The sequence below is a fragment of the Manis pentadactyla genome, chromosome 2, assembly GCF_030020395.1.
Source record: "Manis pentadactyla isolate mManPen7 chromosome 2, mManPen7.hap1, whole genome shotgun sequence".
Taxonomy (NCBI): Eukaryota; Metazoa; Chordata; class Mammalia; order Pholidota; family Manidae; genus Manis; species Manis pentadactyla.
Window position 1 is genome coordinate 149,495,705 of NC_080020.1, and position 14,416 is coordinate 149,510,120.

The 14,416-nt window shown below is 37.6% G+C and overlaps 1 protein-coding gene across 2 annotated transcripts in view; it reads right to left on the reverse strand.

The window, feature by feature from the left end:
- TMEM182 (transmembrane protein 182) overlaps positions 1 to 14,416 on the reverse strand; it is an 80,517-nt gene that overhangs the window by 50,862 nt on the left and 15,239 nt on the right. The window contains exons 1-3 of one of the 2 annotated variants that reach the window (XM_036907414.2): positions 8,336 to 8,639; positions 8,001 to 8,100; positions 6,388 to 6,486 (exon numbers count right to left, since the gene is read on the reverse strand). In XM_036907414.2, the coding sequence (XP_036763309.2) occupies positions 6,388 to 6,486; positions 8,001 to 8,100; positions 8,336 to 8,467 (331 nt within the window). In that variant the 5' untranslated portion in view covers positions 8,468 to 8,639. Of the gene's footprint in view, positions 1 to 6,387; positions 6,487 to 8,000; positions 8,101 to 8,335; positions 8,640 to 14,416 lie in introns of those variants that run through there. The other variant, XM_036907415.2, reaches the window with a different exon arrangement.

Below are 14,416 nucleotides of genomic sequence, written 5' to 3' on the forward strand. Positions count from 1 at the left end.
AAATTTGGTAAATAAGAACGAGCTACAGCAGCACTAACTGACCTGGAGGCAGGAGGCCGTCCCGGTGAAATGAGACACCTGTGCCATGTTGATACATCACCTCAGACACTTAAGAATTTCCTTTAGTTTCAAACTTTAATTCATTTCTATGCTATTTAAAACTCTCGACTATAATGCCATTCGTTTTCACATTTTATTTCACCTTGTGTGGTAAAGCAGAATGGTCTATGTGACTCTTTCTGAAAAGATTTTGTGCTCTGCCGTGCTGTGCTCTTTTGGTTGTTATTTCAGTTCACGTGTTGGCTGTGGCAAAGGTCTAGCTCCCGGTTCTCCCTCCCTGAGTGTTCCAGGCGGAGGTTTCACATTCCCGTCATTCTGCTACTCTGCCGGCTCACAAGGACTGCTGCTTTCTGACCTCTCCTCCTGGGAGAAGAGAAGACAGAAGAAGCCTAGGGTAGGGCTTGGCTCTTAAGGGGACAGTTCAGTGACAGAATGTGCTCAAAAATGGAATGGTCTCCTGGGAGAGGAAGGGCCTTGTCAAAAAGAGAGGGCAGGGCCCTCGTCCAATCCGAGGGAATGGGGGGTTAAGCAGGAGTGGGATGCGGCACAGAAGGTCTGGAAGTCTCAGGCCAAACCAGCAGGGTGTGTGGGTTTGGGGTTAGAAGGAGGTGCCTGGCAAGAACTACCTTTGCAGGCCTCTCTAGCTGAGCCCTTGATGGAGAGGGAGTGATCAGGGGTTAACAGAACTTTTGCATTATCAGCTTGTTGTCCAGCTTCTTCCTGTCCCCTTCTGCTTCTCATTGGCTCTGTATTTGTCACTGATGACTGTCACCTCCTTCCCCAGACTCTTCATCACTGGCCCCTTTGACAACACCCCAGCCTGCTTGTCAGCTTGCTTCTCAATGCTTCTTTCTCTCCTTTCTCAGACTGTCTCTGCTGCTTTCCTTCTCCTCCTAAGTATATTTGATAATTTGTCATCATCTCCCCTATGATTTTTTTCTTAAAGATCATATCTGGTATCAAAACCACCTCGGCAACTCTTCATCAGGATCTGCGGTGCTAATCAGTGCCTTTCAGGAAAGTCAGTTTTGAATGTCAAGCTACTTGCTGAATTATTTTAAACTGGTGTTCCACCATCCACCTGATTTTAATATGCCTAATCCAAACTGAATCCTGATCTTCCACTTCAAACCATACTCCTTCCTCCTAATTCTCACATTTCTGTCTTCCTTAACAAATTTTCTTAGTTGAAATCACTCACAACTCAGGACTGGTTGGCAAGCACTTTGGCCTACATCACAATAACAACCAGGAACACATATTGCTAAGTTTTGATTCACCATTCACACTTCTGTAAGTATAATGTGAAGAATTAATACAAATTATGAAAAATGTTACATGCAGAAAATTATTTTTCATGTGGAAGCAGCAAATCATTTACAATTTGAGAAACTATTAGGTAAAGACATAGAGAAATACGTGCTAACTTAAAACAGAAGATCAAGATATGCATTTGTATTTATAATAATTTAAACTATGTACAATATGCATATAAGAAGAACTGGAAAGAAATACATTAAAATATATATTACTTGGAAGGCAGTGACCATGCTGCCTTACATTGTGTATTGTTTAAACTGAGTCATACCTTATTCAAAAGGAGATGTCTTCCTCCTCCTAGGTTCCTTCAGCTTCCTTCTGCTTGGCTACTAAGTTTTACATATTAGCTCTTTAAATAGCACTCACATCCATTATTCCCTTCTCATTTTGGTCTCCCGCCCTTGTTCAGACCCTGATGGCTTTCCAGTAAGATGATGATGCTTGTCTCTGGGGAAGACCCTTCAGGTGATTTCATTAGCAACCCCAGACTTTCTCCCTTCTCTTTCTCCACAACAGTGACTAGAAAGTCAACAACTCCATGTCCCAGCCTGACAGAGGCCACACGATACAATTCTGACGAGGAAGACATTGGCAGACATATGCGGGGGAATCCTAGGGACACTCTGATCTTCTGAATATGAGAGGGCTTGACGGTGACTGTCCACCTGCCAAGGATGGTGGTGGGAGGAAAGGCTGAAAGTCCCAGACAGCATCAGCTTGGCAGCTGCTTCTGACCTTCTCATTGTGGAAGGAAAAAAGCCCTGATTCTTTAGCTACTCTTTGTTTTGTTTCTTGCAACTTAATGCATCACAAATACCTTGCCTAGCTGCCTCCTTTCGGCTTCTAGTCTTATATAATTTACTTCACCCTACATATTTTTATAAGAGTGAAGGAAGAAAAGACAAGAGAAGAATACTAAATAAGCAAACATTGACAATAAAAGCAAAGGACAGCTGGCACGTAAAAACAATGTTGAAGACCTAAAATTTACAAAAAGTATGAAAAAAATTGAAAGGGTAATAAGCTTGGTCCATTTAGTAAAGGTTTAAAGAATTCCTACACACATCAATAGTTACTTAGGGTATCAATATACTATACTATAGTAATGGAGACTTTCAAAGAATATTTATGCAGCATTCAGTTTATGGTGGACACAATTGTGAACTCAATATGTAAGTCTTCTCTGCCATAGAGCCTGGGTGGAATTGGGGATGGAATATATGAACAAAATAATTACCCAAGTAAAAAATTAAAATGAAATTTTCTGTGCTATGAATTATCAAATTAAAGAAAGAGTTTTTAAAGGGAAATCTAATGCAGGTACTAGCTGGGTAGGGCTTACAAGGAAAGCTTCCTTAGAAAACTGAAGTCTGAACTAACTCAGATGCTTATCCTCTGAGAAGTGAAGAAAGGAGGTCTTGGGAACAAAGGAAGAGCATTTGGGGAGGAGGGGTGGCACCTATGAAGGACCTCAGACCAGAGGACAAATAATGATTCAGAGGAACTCAAAGAAGGTCGTGGTGGCTATCCTGTGTTGGCATGTGTTTGTTCCAACTTACCACGGAAGAAGAAATTATATTAAATATGTTCTGCTTAAGAAGAAGGCCAGGTATATAGAATTAAGTTTTGAAAATTTTCTACTTGGAAAAATTAAAATTAAAATTTATTGCTGAAATACCTACCATAACTCTCTCATTAAATCATTCTATGGAAATATTTAAATATTTATTAAGTGCCAGGCACATACTAAGTTCCAAGGATATAAATACGAGTAGGTTACATCCTGTGCCTTTAGGGAGTTTCACTAAATAAAGAAGAAACTGAGGTAAAGAAAAACTGAGGTTCTTCATAATGAGCACTTTGATGTAGGTGTGGTCAAAGGCTAAGAGTATACCAAAAAGAAATGATTAATTCAATCAGGGATTGAATTATCTTGAAAATTAATCCATGTTCTATACAGCATTACCAAATGATGCCAAACAGATGAACTGTGATTTAGTTTAAGCATGAAACAAACTAGAAAATCTAAATTCTCCCAGATATCAAATAGTAATGGAATTGTTTAAGAGGTTTTTAAAGTATACACTCTTGCCTCAAAACATTTTCTAGGCTTGAGTAACCATTCAAATAACTAGATTTGAGGGTAAGTGAAATTTAGAATGTGTATTTGGGGCTAAAAAGCTAAAGGAAACACTGAATTAGACCTGACTATATACATAGGTCAGGATCAGATAAAAAGGTAGGAAAAAAACAGTATAAGTTGAAGCTTTTTTGTTGTTAAGATCCAACTAAAAGTCTTATACTTTAAAAGACTTAACAGTAAGCACTAAAATTAGCCTTTCTATTCACTGTAGTTTGTAAGATTATATATAAAGAAACTCCAAAGATGGGAACCTTTGCATTCGTTCTGCCAATGATAGGCTGTATGAAGAGTCACATGTTTTCTCAGAGCCTCTGTCTCCACGTGAGGAAATCGAATAATTTCATCAGTATATCCAACGGTTCTCAAATAGTCTTTCCAGAAAAATTATACACCACTATTAATTTCACTGATTTCAGTATTGGCTAGCTATACCTGTAAAAACTCAGGAGAATACAAAACCATTTTACCAATAATTTCCCAGGCCATAATACATCAGATTTTATAAACAGTACTTTGAATTTACCCAGGATAAACTGGCAAATGTATCATGTCTGGTAATCATGTAGCTACATGAAGCCAAAGAGTGCCTTTGGAGTCAGGTAACATCCTTTCAATGAAATCTATGCCCTTCCCTTGGAAAAAGGAAACAATTTTGCAAAAATCACCCAACTATACTTCAGATATTACAGTACAGTATTATGAGGATAAACAAAATGTGTATATGCTGTTTCTGGTGTAGGACATACCTCTTCCCATCTCAGTCATTTTACTTCATGTTTCATGAAGTTGATTAAAGTGAACAAGGAGTTACAAAATATGTGCCAGGGAGGGGTTTAAGAATTAAAACAAATTGGAATATGGTTTTGTCACTGGATCCCAAAAATGACATGATAATTATATACAGTGCCACATAATAATTCTAAGTGTAATTGCAGTATAATTTTTCTGACATGAATTTACTATCCACCTCCATAATCATTATTATGTATATATTATGTTCCCGTGTTTTTCAAGTTCTTCACTATCTCTGTGGGGTGCAGACTTTTCAAATATGTAGACTCATTTTAAAACATAGTGACTATAATACCTATCTCATCATGGGACTTCAACAAATGCAGATCAACAACAACACTAACATTAATGCAAATACCTAATGTTGTGGTAAGTCAACCCTGTACTATTTCTTAGTTCCTAACCAAGAAGGTTGGGGAAGAGATACCTTAGTTTGTAACATTGTGTATAAAGTAGTTTATCCTACTCTTTCCTAGTGCCATCTCTTTTCTTATCAGTGAGAAAGTCCACATCACACACGGCGCAAGAAGTTTTGACAAATGGGGATGAAATGCCTCATGCACTTTTTGATGGAAGAAGCATCCACACCACACACGGTTTCAAGGCCAACTGTGACAGTCCTTTTGAGCATGGTAAGCAACCGTGGTGGACAAGCCTCATTGTGCATTAGTTCACCCCTTTTCCTACCTAGACCCCACACCTGCTCCATAAAATGTCATGTTGATCATGTGATAAAAACAAATGCTACATACTTTGGCAAACTGAAAACAAAATCTGTAAAATACATATTTTACATAAAGATAAAAAAAAAAACCCAGACAAATGATAGAAAGATTTGTTCAGTTCTGTGATGGTTAATCTTATGTGTCAACCTGATTTAACTGTGGTGCCCAGCCATATGGTCATACACTTTCCTAAATGTTGCCATAAAAGAACTTTTCAGATGGGATCTTTATTTATAATCGGTAGACTATACGTGAAACAGATATCCTCCATAATGGAGGTGGCCTCCTCCGATCAGTTGAAAGCCTTAAGAGCAAAGACTTGGGTTTCCTAAAGAAGAAGCAAAATCCTACCAGAGTTTCCAGCCTTCAGATTCAAGGCTGCAATATCAAATCTTATGTGAATCACCAGTCCGCCACCTTGCCCTGCAGATTTCAGACTTGCAGCCTCCACAGTAGCCTAGACCAAATCCTCAAAATCACACCCTCGATCAATTTCTCATGCTCTCTCTCTCTCTCATATATTTCCTATTAATTCTCTGGAGAATCCTGACTAGTGTAAGTTTATTCTTAACATTAAATATATTAGATATTCTCTCTGAAAAATAAGTATTTTTAGCTCTGTTTACAACCTTGTAAATTATGTATCAACCCTTAGTTTTAAGATTAGGTTAAACAAACACCCTTTATTAAAAACTTCATAAATTAACAGAATAAAATTGATATCCTGAATTTACGTACTTCCTATACAACTAGATTTACATACTCTATGTTATGAACTTTCCAGAGAAACTAAGTTTACACACTTTTTATAGAACAAATAGTATGAAAACATAAAAGAGGCTAGGTAACCATGATTCCCAGTTAATGACACCTGACTAGCTTTCTACCCTGGATATCACACATAACAAAATTCAGTCATTTTGTAGGACTATATCAGCATAATCATAACCTTGTGTGTAACAATTTGTAAAATATGTTTTAAAAGCAGGGTGTATCTTATTTTCAATTGTAAGACTAGTTGTAGGCCAGTTAAACCCTTAAGAAGTAGTTCTTCCTAATGAACATCACCATTTCCATATCAGAAAAGACACTTTTAAAACATCTTTACAAGTGGCAAGTAAATTACAATGGCTTTACTTTTAGACCAAAATAGTATATTCTGTTAGAATTATAAATGTTATGTTTAAAATCACATCCTACTCTTTCACATATAACACATTGACATCAAAGAAAATGTTGAAATTATGGAGTTAAATTATTTTTAATTGCCTACAACAATTTTGCGGTGGGCATGTTTCAGAAAGACTAGTCCCCCCTCAGACGCATTCTGAGGACAGAAGTACTTACTAACTGCAGAGTCATAGGAGGTCGAATTGTGCTCGCCTCTCAGGAAGGGGTATGGCGACAGGTAAGCATGTGTGCAGTTCTTGGATGGTGGCTGATTGGCTAGGAAGGAAACCAAAACCATGGTATTTGTTACCGAGAAATTGAGTGACAAGTCCTTCCTAATAGAAGAGAAATATGGGATCTGGGGGTACACATGCTGAATAAAACTGCAGACTAGATGAACAAATTCAGGGAATTATTTGATGAGGGGGAAGTCATCCTAAAACATTCATTGAGAATTTCAGGGGATCTGGAAAGTGGATCCATCTAAAATGTCCAGGTCATGTCATAATTCAATGCATAGAATCACCTTAAAATTGAAGGCACCACATTTCATTTATTTTCACAACCATATTCTCCAGTTCCTAACATGACGCCTAACACACATAAGGTTCAAAAAATAATTGTTTTAAAAAATATAATAAACTTATATTTAACCTTGATCATTCCAATTAATATACTATGTGTTCTATATTCTATTTTGGGGGGAAAAGTGGAAATGATAGATAATACAAACTTAAACACTTATGTGGTTTGAAAATGAAGATTTCTTGGTGTACCCTTTAAGGAGGAGTGAAATAGTCTTACTTTCTCTAAGTCCTTGGCAAAATCTGCCTCTTGCACAGTCTGACTTAGGCCACCTTACCAAAGTCTAAATAATTTTCATTGGCAGAGTGTATGCTTATTCTCTTCCCCAAAGTGACTAGTGGGTCTATCAAATATTCCTCTCAAGATGCCATTTCATCATTACGTTGTTCCTTTTACATAGGCCAACTTGCTGCCAGCTTGCTTAAGTCTTCCCATCTCATATTTCATTGTTCATTCCATAAACTTGACTACTATGTAAATACCATACTTTGCTTTCAACCCATAATAAGCTTTAGAATAATAAACAGTTCTTTCATTGTTGGATACAATAAAGGCTAGCTATTTTTAATGAATTAATTTTCAAAGATCATATTTTTAAGAAGCTATTCTACTTCAAAAAAGAACTTTTAAGTTTCTAGGAGAATGCAGACATAAAAAGCAAGGCATTTCTTGATATTGCCCACAAACTTGGTCAAAGCCAAATAGAGGCAGCTTTCATCTGTGACTGCTGTTAATTAGGTTTCATTATAAAACAAAATTTATTTTAACTTTGAAGCCACAAATATAAAATAACAGTTCTCAATATCTGGATTTTTAAACTTGTGATTTCAAGGGTTTACAGCCAAAAAATAAAAATAAAAACATTTATTTGCAACATAGCAATAACAGACACTCAAAAAAATACTATAGATAACATCTGTTTTGTTTGTTAGGGTCAGTATTTTTAAAACATGAGCAAGGAAACAGTAATTCAGTTTTCCCATAAATATTCAAACTCCTATTTTATGTTGGAAAGTAAAAATAACCTTTCCTATAGCCATGTCTACTTACTGAAAAGGAAGCACTTCATGAACCTTTTGAAGACATCTTATCAAGAGTCTACAATTAAGAATATATTCCTATCTTATAAGTGACATGTACTAAGTAAGAAGTTGCTATTTTTATTTTAAAGACAATGGGAAAAATTAAAGCTAAACTGCACTTACTGTACCAGAACTTCCAGATATTGGAATGATTGTCTTCCACAATCCCATTAAACCAGCATCTCCAGAAGAATCCTTCATGGTGGAAAGTGATGTTCTCTATCTGCACAGAACACAAATGAAGGAACTTGCCATCAACACAAGGAACACAATTTAAACGATAACATCCAGGAAATTTTTAAAGCAATGTACTTTATCCCAAATAATGATAAGCACTTCGTTACATATCTGTTCAGTGAAGAAATAGACACTCCACTACTATTCGCTGATTTCAAAAAGATACAAAAGGCCATCCTCATCACTACCAAGTATATCAGCATTTGGAAGAGGAGACGCACCTGCTGTTCACCTGAACACTTCCCCACTTCAGTCACAAGAAGCCAATAATCGGATCCAAAAGACACCAAAAAGAGTAGAGCTCCCAGAGCACCAAAGAGAGCCCCGAAGAAGATGGCAATGTTTAGTCTCATTCTCAGTTCACTGGTGTCACTTTAAAGAAGAAATTAAAAGATGGCAGACAAACAGCTTCTCAGTTAAAAAAAAAAAATACAAATTTTTGATTAGGCAGAGTCTTCTTGAGAAGCGGCTTCTAGTCCACGCTGTGGTGGCTTCTCACACCCAGTCAGTGGATTTGTATTCCCTCTCTCTTCCCTGGAGGGACTCCAGCCCAGCAGCTGAGAATGACCAGCTATTTTAGGGTACTGATTGAGGAGCTGTCTCTCTCCCATAGGGATCAAAAAATAGCTGACCTTCCCCTGACTGCAGAGAGGAGCATCAGGAGCTGGCTAGAATTATCATTAAAGCTGTCGGGTAATCCACAGAAGTGGAAAGAAGATGAAATGGTATGAAGTCATTAACAGTATTGGCCCAGGGTCTTGAGTGTCTGAACAAGCTCCTCTTTGTCCAGAATGATCATTACAACCCCAAAGACACTTAAGACTCTCTCTGAAGAGACATAAATTACAGCTATGAAGAACCAGAAAGATTGGTCTTTTAGTTGAGATTAATTTCTTTTTTTTCTTTACACTTTTAATTCCTGTTTTATTTTATTAAGGTATGATTGATATACACTCTCATGAAGGTTTCACATGAAAAAACAATGTGGTTACTACATTTACTCATATTATCAAGTCCCCACCCATACCCCGATGCAGTCACTGTCTGTCAGTGTAGTAACATGCCACAGATTCACTACTTGCCTTCTCTGTGCTAGTTTTCCACTTGATTCCCCCACACCATGTGTACTAAACATAATACTCCTCTATCCCCTTCTCCCTCCTTCCCACACCCCTCTCTCCCACACCCCTCCCCTTTGGTAACCACTAGTCCCTTCTTGGAGTCTGTGAGTCTGCTCCTATTTTGTTCAGTCAGTTTTGCTCCATTGTTACACTCCACAAATGAGGGAAATTATTTGGCACTTGTCTTTCTCCATCTGCATTATTTCACTGAGCATAATATCCTCCAGCTCCACCCATGTTGTTGTAAATGGTAGGATTTGTTTCTTTCCTATGGCTGAAGAATATTCCATTGTGAATATGTACCACATCTTCTTTATCCATTCATCTACTGATGGACACTTAGGTTGCTTCCATATCTTGGCTATTGTAAATAGCACTGTGATAAACAGGGGTGCATATGTCTTTTTGAATCCGAGAAGTTGTATTCTTTGGGTAAATTCCAAGGAGTTGGATTCCTGGGTCAAATGGTGTTTCTATTTTTAGTTTTTTGAGGAATATCCATATTGCTTTCCACAATGGTTGAACTAGCTTACATTCCCACCAGCAGTGTAGGAGGGTTCCCCTTTCTCTGCAAACTCAACAGCATTTATTGTTCTTAGTCTTTTTGATGTTGGCCATCCTTACTGGTGTGAGGTGATATGTCATTGTGGTTTTAACTTGCATTTCCCTGATGATTAATGATGTGGAGCATCTTTTAATGTGTATGTTGGCTATCTGAATTTCTTCTTTGGAGAACTCTCTTCATATCCTCTACCTATTTTTTGATTGGGTTATTTGCTTTTTGGGTGTTGAGGCATGTGAGTTCTTTATATATTTTGGATGATAACCCCTTGTCGGAAATGTCATTTACAAATATACTCTCCCATACTATAGGATGTCTTTTTGTTCTATTTATGGTGTCCATAGAGAAACTTTTTAGTTTGATGTAGTCCCATGAGTTCATTTGGACTCCACAGGGATGCCACAGATTTCAGTGTATTAATTTTGTATCCTGCAACTTTGCTAAATTCAGATATTAGATCTAGTAGTTTTGGAGTGGATTCTTTAGGGTTTTTTATGTACAATATTATGTCATCTGCAAACAGGGACAGTTTAACTTCTTCCTTGCCAATCTGGATGCCTTTTATTTCTTTGTGTTGTCTGATTGCCATGGCTAGGACCTCCAGAACTATGTTGAATAGAAGTGGGGAGAGTGGGCATCCCTGTCTTGTCCCCGATCTTAAAGGAAAAGCTTTCAGCTTCTTGCTGTTAAGTATGATGTTGGCTGTGGGTTTGTCATATATGGCCTTTATTATGTTGAGATACTAGCCCTCTATACCCATTTTATTGAGAGTTTTTATCATGAATGGATGTTGAATTTTGTCAAATGCTTTTTCAGCATCTATGAGAGGATCATGTGGTTTTTTTTCCTTCCTTTTGTTGATGTGGTGGATGATGTTGATGGATTTTTGAATGTTGTACCATCCGTGCATCCCTGGGACGAATCCTACTTGATCATGATGGATGATCTTTTTGATGTATTTTTGAATCTGGTTTGCTAATATTTCGTTGAGTATTTTTGCAACTATGTTCATCAGGGATATTGGGCTGCAATTTTCTTTTTTCATGGGGTCTTTGCCTGGTTTTGGTATTAGAGTGATACTTGCCTCATAGAATGAGTTTGGAAGTATTCCCTCTTCTTCTACTCTTTGGAAAACTTTAAGGAGGACGGGTATTAGGTCTTCAATAAAAGTTTGATAAAATTCAGCAGTGAAGCCATCTGGTCCACAGGTTTTGTTCTTAGGTAGTTTTTTGATTACCAGTTCAATTTCATTGCTGGTAATTGGTCTGTTTGGACTTTCTGTTTCTTTCTGGGTCAGCCTTGGAAGGTTGCATCTTTCTAAAAAGTTGTCCTTTTCTTCTGGGTTATCCAGTTTCTTTGCATATAATTTTTCATAGTATTCTCTAATAACTCTTTGTATTTCTGTGGTGTCTGTAGTGATTTTTCCTTTCTCATTTCTAATTCTGTTTATGTGAGTAGACTCTCTTTTTTTCTTGATAAGTCTCCTAGGAGTTTATCTATTTTGTTTATTTTCTCAAAGAATCAACTCTTGCTTTCATTGATTCTTTTTGTTGTTTTATTCTTCTCAGTTTTATTTATTTCTGCTCTACTCTTTATTATGTCCCTCCTTCTACTGACTTTGAGCCTCATTTGTTCTTCTTTTTCTAGTTTCATTAATTGTGAGTTTAGACTGCTGTATTGCAATATACTTTCCTCTTAGCATGGCCTTGGCTGCATCCCACAGATTTTGAGGTGTTGAATTATTGTTGTCATTTGTCTCCATATATTGCTTGATCTCTGTTTTTATTTGGTCATTGATTCATTGGTTATTTAGGAGCATGTTGTGAAGCCTCCATGTGTTTTTGGGATTTTTCATTTTCTTTGCATAATTTATTTCTAGTTTCATACCTTTGTGGTTTGACAAACTGGTTGGTACAATTTCAGTCTTTTCTAATTTACCGAGGCTCTTTTCATGGCCTAGTATATGATCTATTCTTCAAAATGTTCCATGTGCACTTGAGAAGAATGTGTATTCTGCTGCTTTTGGGTGTAGAGTTCTGTAGATGTCTATTAGGTCCATCTGTTCTATTGTGTTGTTCAGTGCCTCTGTGTCCTTACTTATTTTCTGTCTGGTTGATCTGTCCTTCAGAGTGAGTGGGTGACTAGAGTATTGAAGTCTCCTAGAATGAATGCATTGGATTCTATTTCCCCTTTTAATTCTGTTAGTATTTGTTTCACATATGTAGGTACTCCTGCATTGGGTGCATATATAGTTATAATGGTTATATCTTCTTGTTGGATTGACCCCTTTATCATTATGTAATGTCCTTCTTTGTCTCTTGTGACTTTCTTTGTTTTGAAGTCTATTTTGTCTGATACAAGTACTGCAACTCCTGCTTTTTTCTCCCTATTAGTTGCATGAAATATATTTTTCCATCCCTTCTCTTTTAGTCTGTGTATGTCTTTGGGGTTAAAGTGAGTCTCTTGTAGGCAGCAAGAAGCAGTGTCAGGGGTCTCAGGGCAGTGGTATTGGTGCCTGGGGTGAGGAAAGAGCAGTTTCCTGCCTCCCGGCTGCTATGCCTGTCTCCACTGCCTGAACCAGTGGGCCAAGCACACATTTATAAGCCTCTATGCTTTGTGTTTGTACTTTCTGTAGACAGGTCTTCCCTTTGGCTGGCCTAACACCAGGATAGGGTTTACCCGTTTGAAAGGTAAGTGGGGCTGGCTGCGAGAAATGTGCAGTAGGTTGCATATCACAGAGGGGGTCCTTGGAGCTGTGTAGCCAGCCAGAAAGCCTGAATGCCTGATGATAGTGAAAGCTCCCAATCTGCTGGGCAGAGTGCACCCGGAAAATTTTGTCTACTGTCCTTTCTCCTGAGCAGTAAGTTCTGTGTAATCCTTGCCCCTTTAGCAGCCCTCTTGCTGTTATGAAGTCTCTCAGACTACCCACCTTTCTTTTGTCCCAGAGCAGCAAGATATGGATCCCTGCTTTCCACAAGCAGCTGGAATCTCAGTCGCTCCAGGAATTCTGCCTGTCTTAGCTTTCCAACTCCCTTAATCATGAGAGTACCATGCAAGCACCATGAAATGTAGGTTTGTGCTCCCAGAGAAGATCTCCAGACATAGGTATTCAGCAGTCCCAAGCCTCCACTCCCTCCTGGCTCTGTTTTTCTTTCTCCTGGTGAGCTGGGGTGGGGGAAGGGCTTGGGTCCCACTGGGCCACAGCTTTGGTACATTACCCTGTTCTGTGAGGTTTATTCTTTTCTCCAGGTGTATGCAGTTTGGTATAGTCATCTTTCCTGTTGCTCTTTCAGGATTAGTTGTATTAATTATATTTTTGTATTATATGCAGTTTTAGGAGGAAGCCTCTGTCTCACCTCTCATGCTGCAATCTTTCATCGAGATTAATTTCTTAACTCCTTTTGGACAATTTTGTGATAACTTATGGATCAAGTGTTCTAACATAATACTGAGTGCATTTCAGGTATGTACTTCGAAGATCAAGAATGTGGTAACAAAAACTAAAGAATAGAAAAGTACTTTTATGCAGCAAACTCTACAGAATAAAAACAGCACTGTCTATAGCAGCTCCCAGGTCTTGTACAGGTCATTCCAAATAATTGTGCCAATGTCAAACAATGAAAAATATATTTTCTCTGGATTAATATAGATAGATAGATAGATAGATAGATAGATAGATAGATAGATAGATAGATAGATAGATAGATAATGTATATATATTTATATATTCATCTTAATTAAGAAATACATATTCATTTGGATTCAGATGAAAAAATCTGGTCTACTCTTTTTCCTCTTTTTAAATATCCAACTTTTTCAAAATACAAGTCATACTTGACATGCATGCAGACCACTTAATAGCAATGAATCTACACTGTCTTAATGCCTTGTCTGTATAATTACTTGTGTTCGTTTCATGTCTGACTATGCCACAGATGATTTTTTAAGTCTTGTATAATATTTTTAAATCTGTACTTTCCCTGTGGTATGTAATATTTTTAAATCTTTACTCATTTTCAGTACACTGGTTTCTCTTTAAAGAAGAAATTAAAAGATGGCAGACAAATAGCTCTTCTCAGTTAAAAAAAATACAGATTTTTTTTTAGAACACTTGACCCACAAATTATTCCAAGTCTGTACTCTCCCTGTTTTATGTAGTATTTTAAAATCTGTATGGGGGGGGTACATATTTTAAAATATATATATAATATATATACATATTCTCAGTAGTAACATGGGTCACTCCATCTTATAAAGAACCATTTGAGCTCTACCAGCTTCCTTTGCCACTTCTCATTTGGCACGGGATAGATCCTTAGATACAGATTTGGTAAGGGCAAAAAGATACTGGCTGGTAAGAACATAGGGTCTTGCCCAGCTCCAGCTGTATACAGATGCAGGTGTCCAAAGGTCATGAGCAGAATTGCAGTCATACAATCAGTGACTGTGAGGGTCAGACAGAATTTGAAAGTACATCTGAGCCAATCCCCCATTTATGCTCAAATCTCCTTACAAGACTCACCATGTCATCCAGGCATGCCATTTCCAGACTGTTGTATTGAAGGACATCAATAATTTCCACAGAGCTCTGCCTTAATTTCTGTCAAAACTGCTTCCCT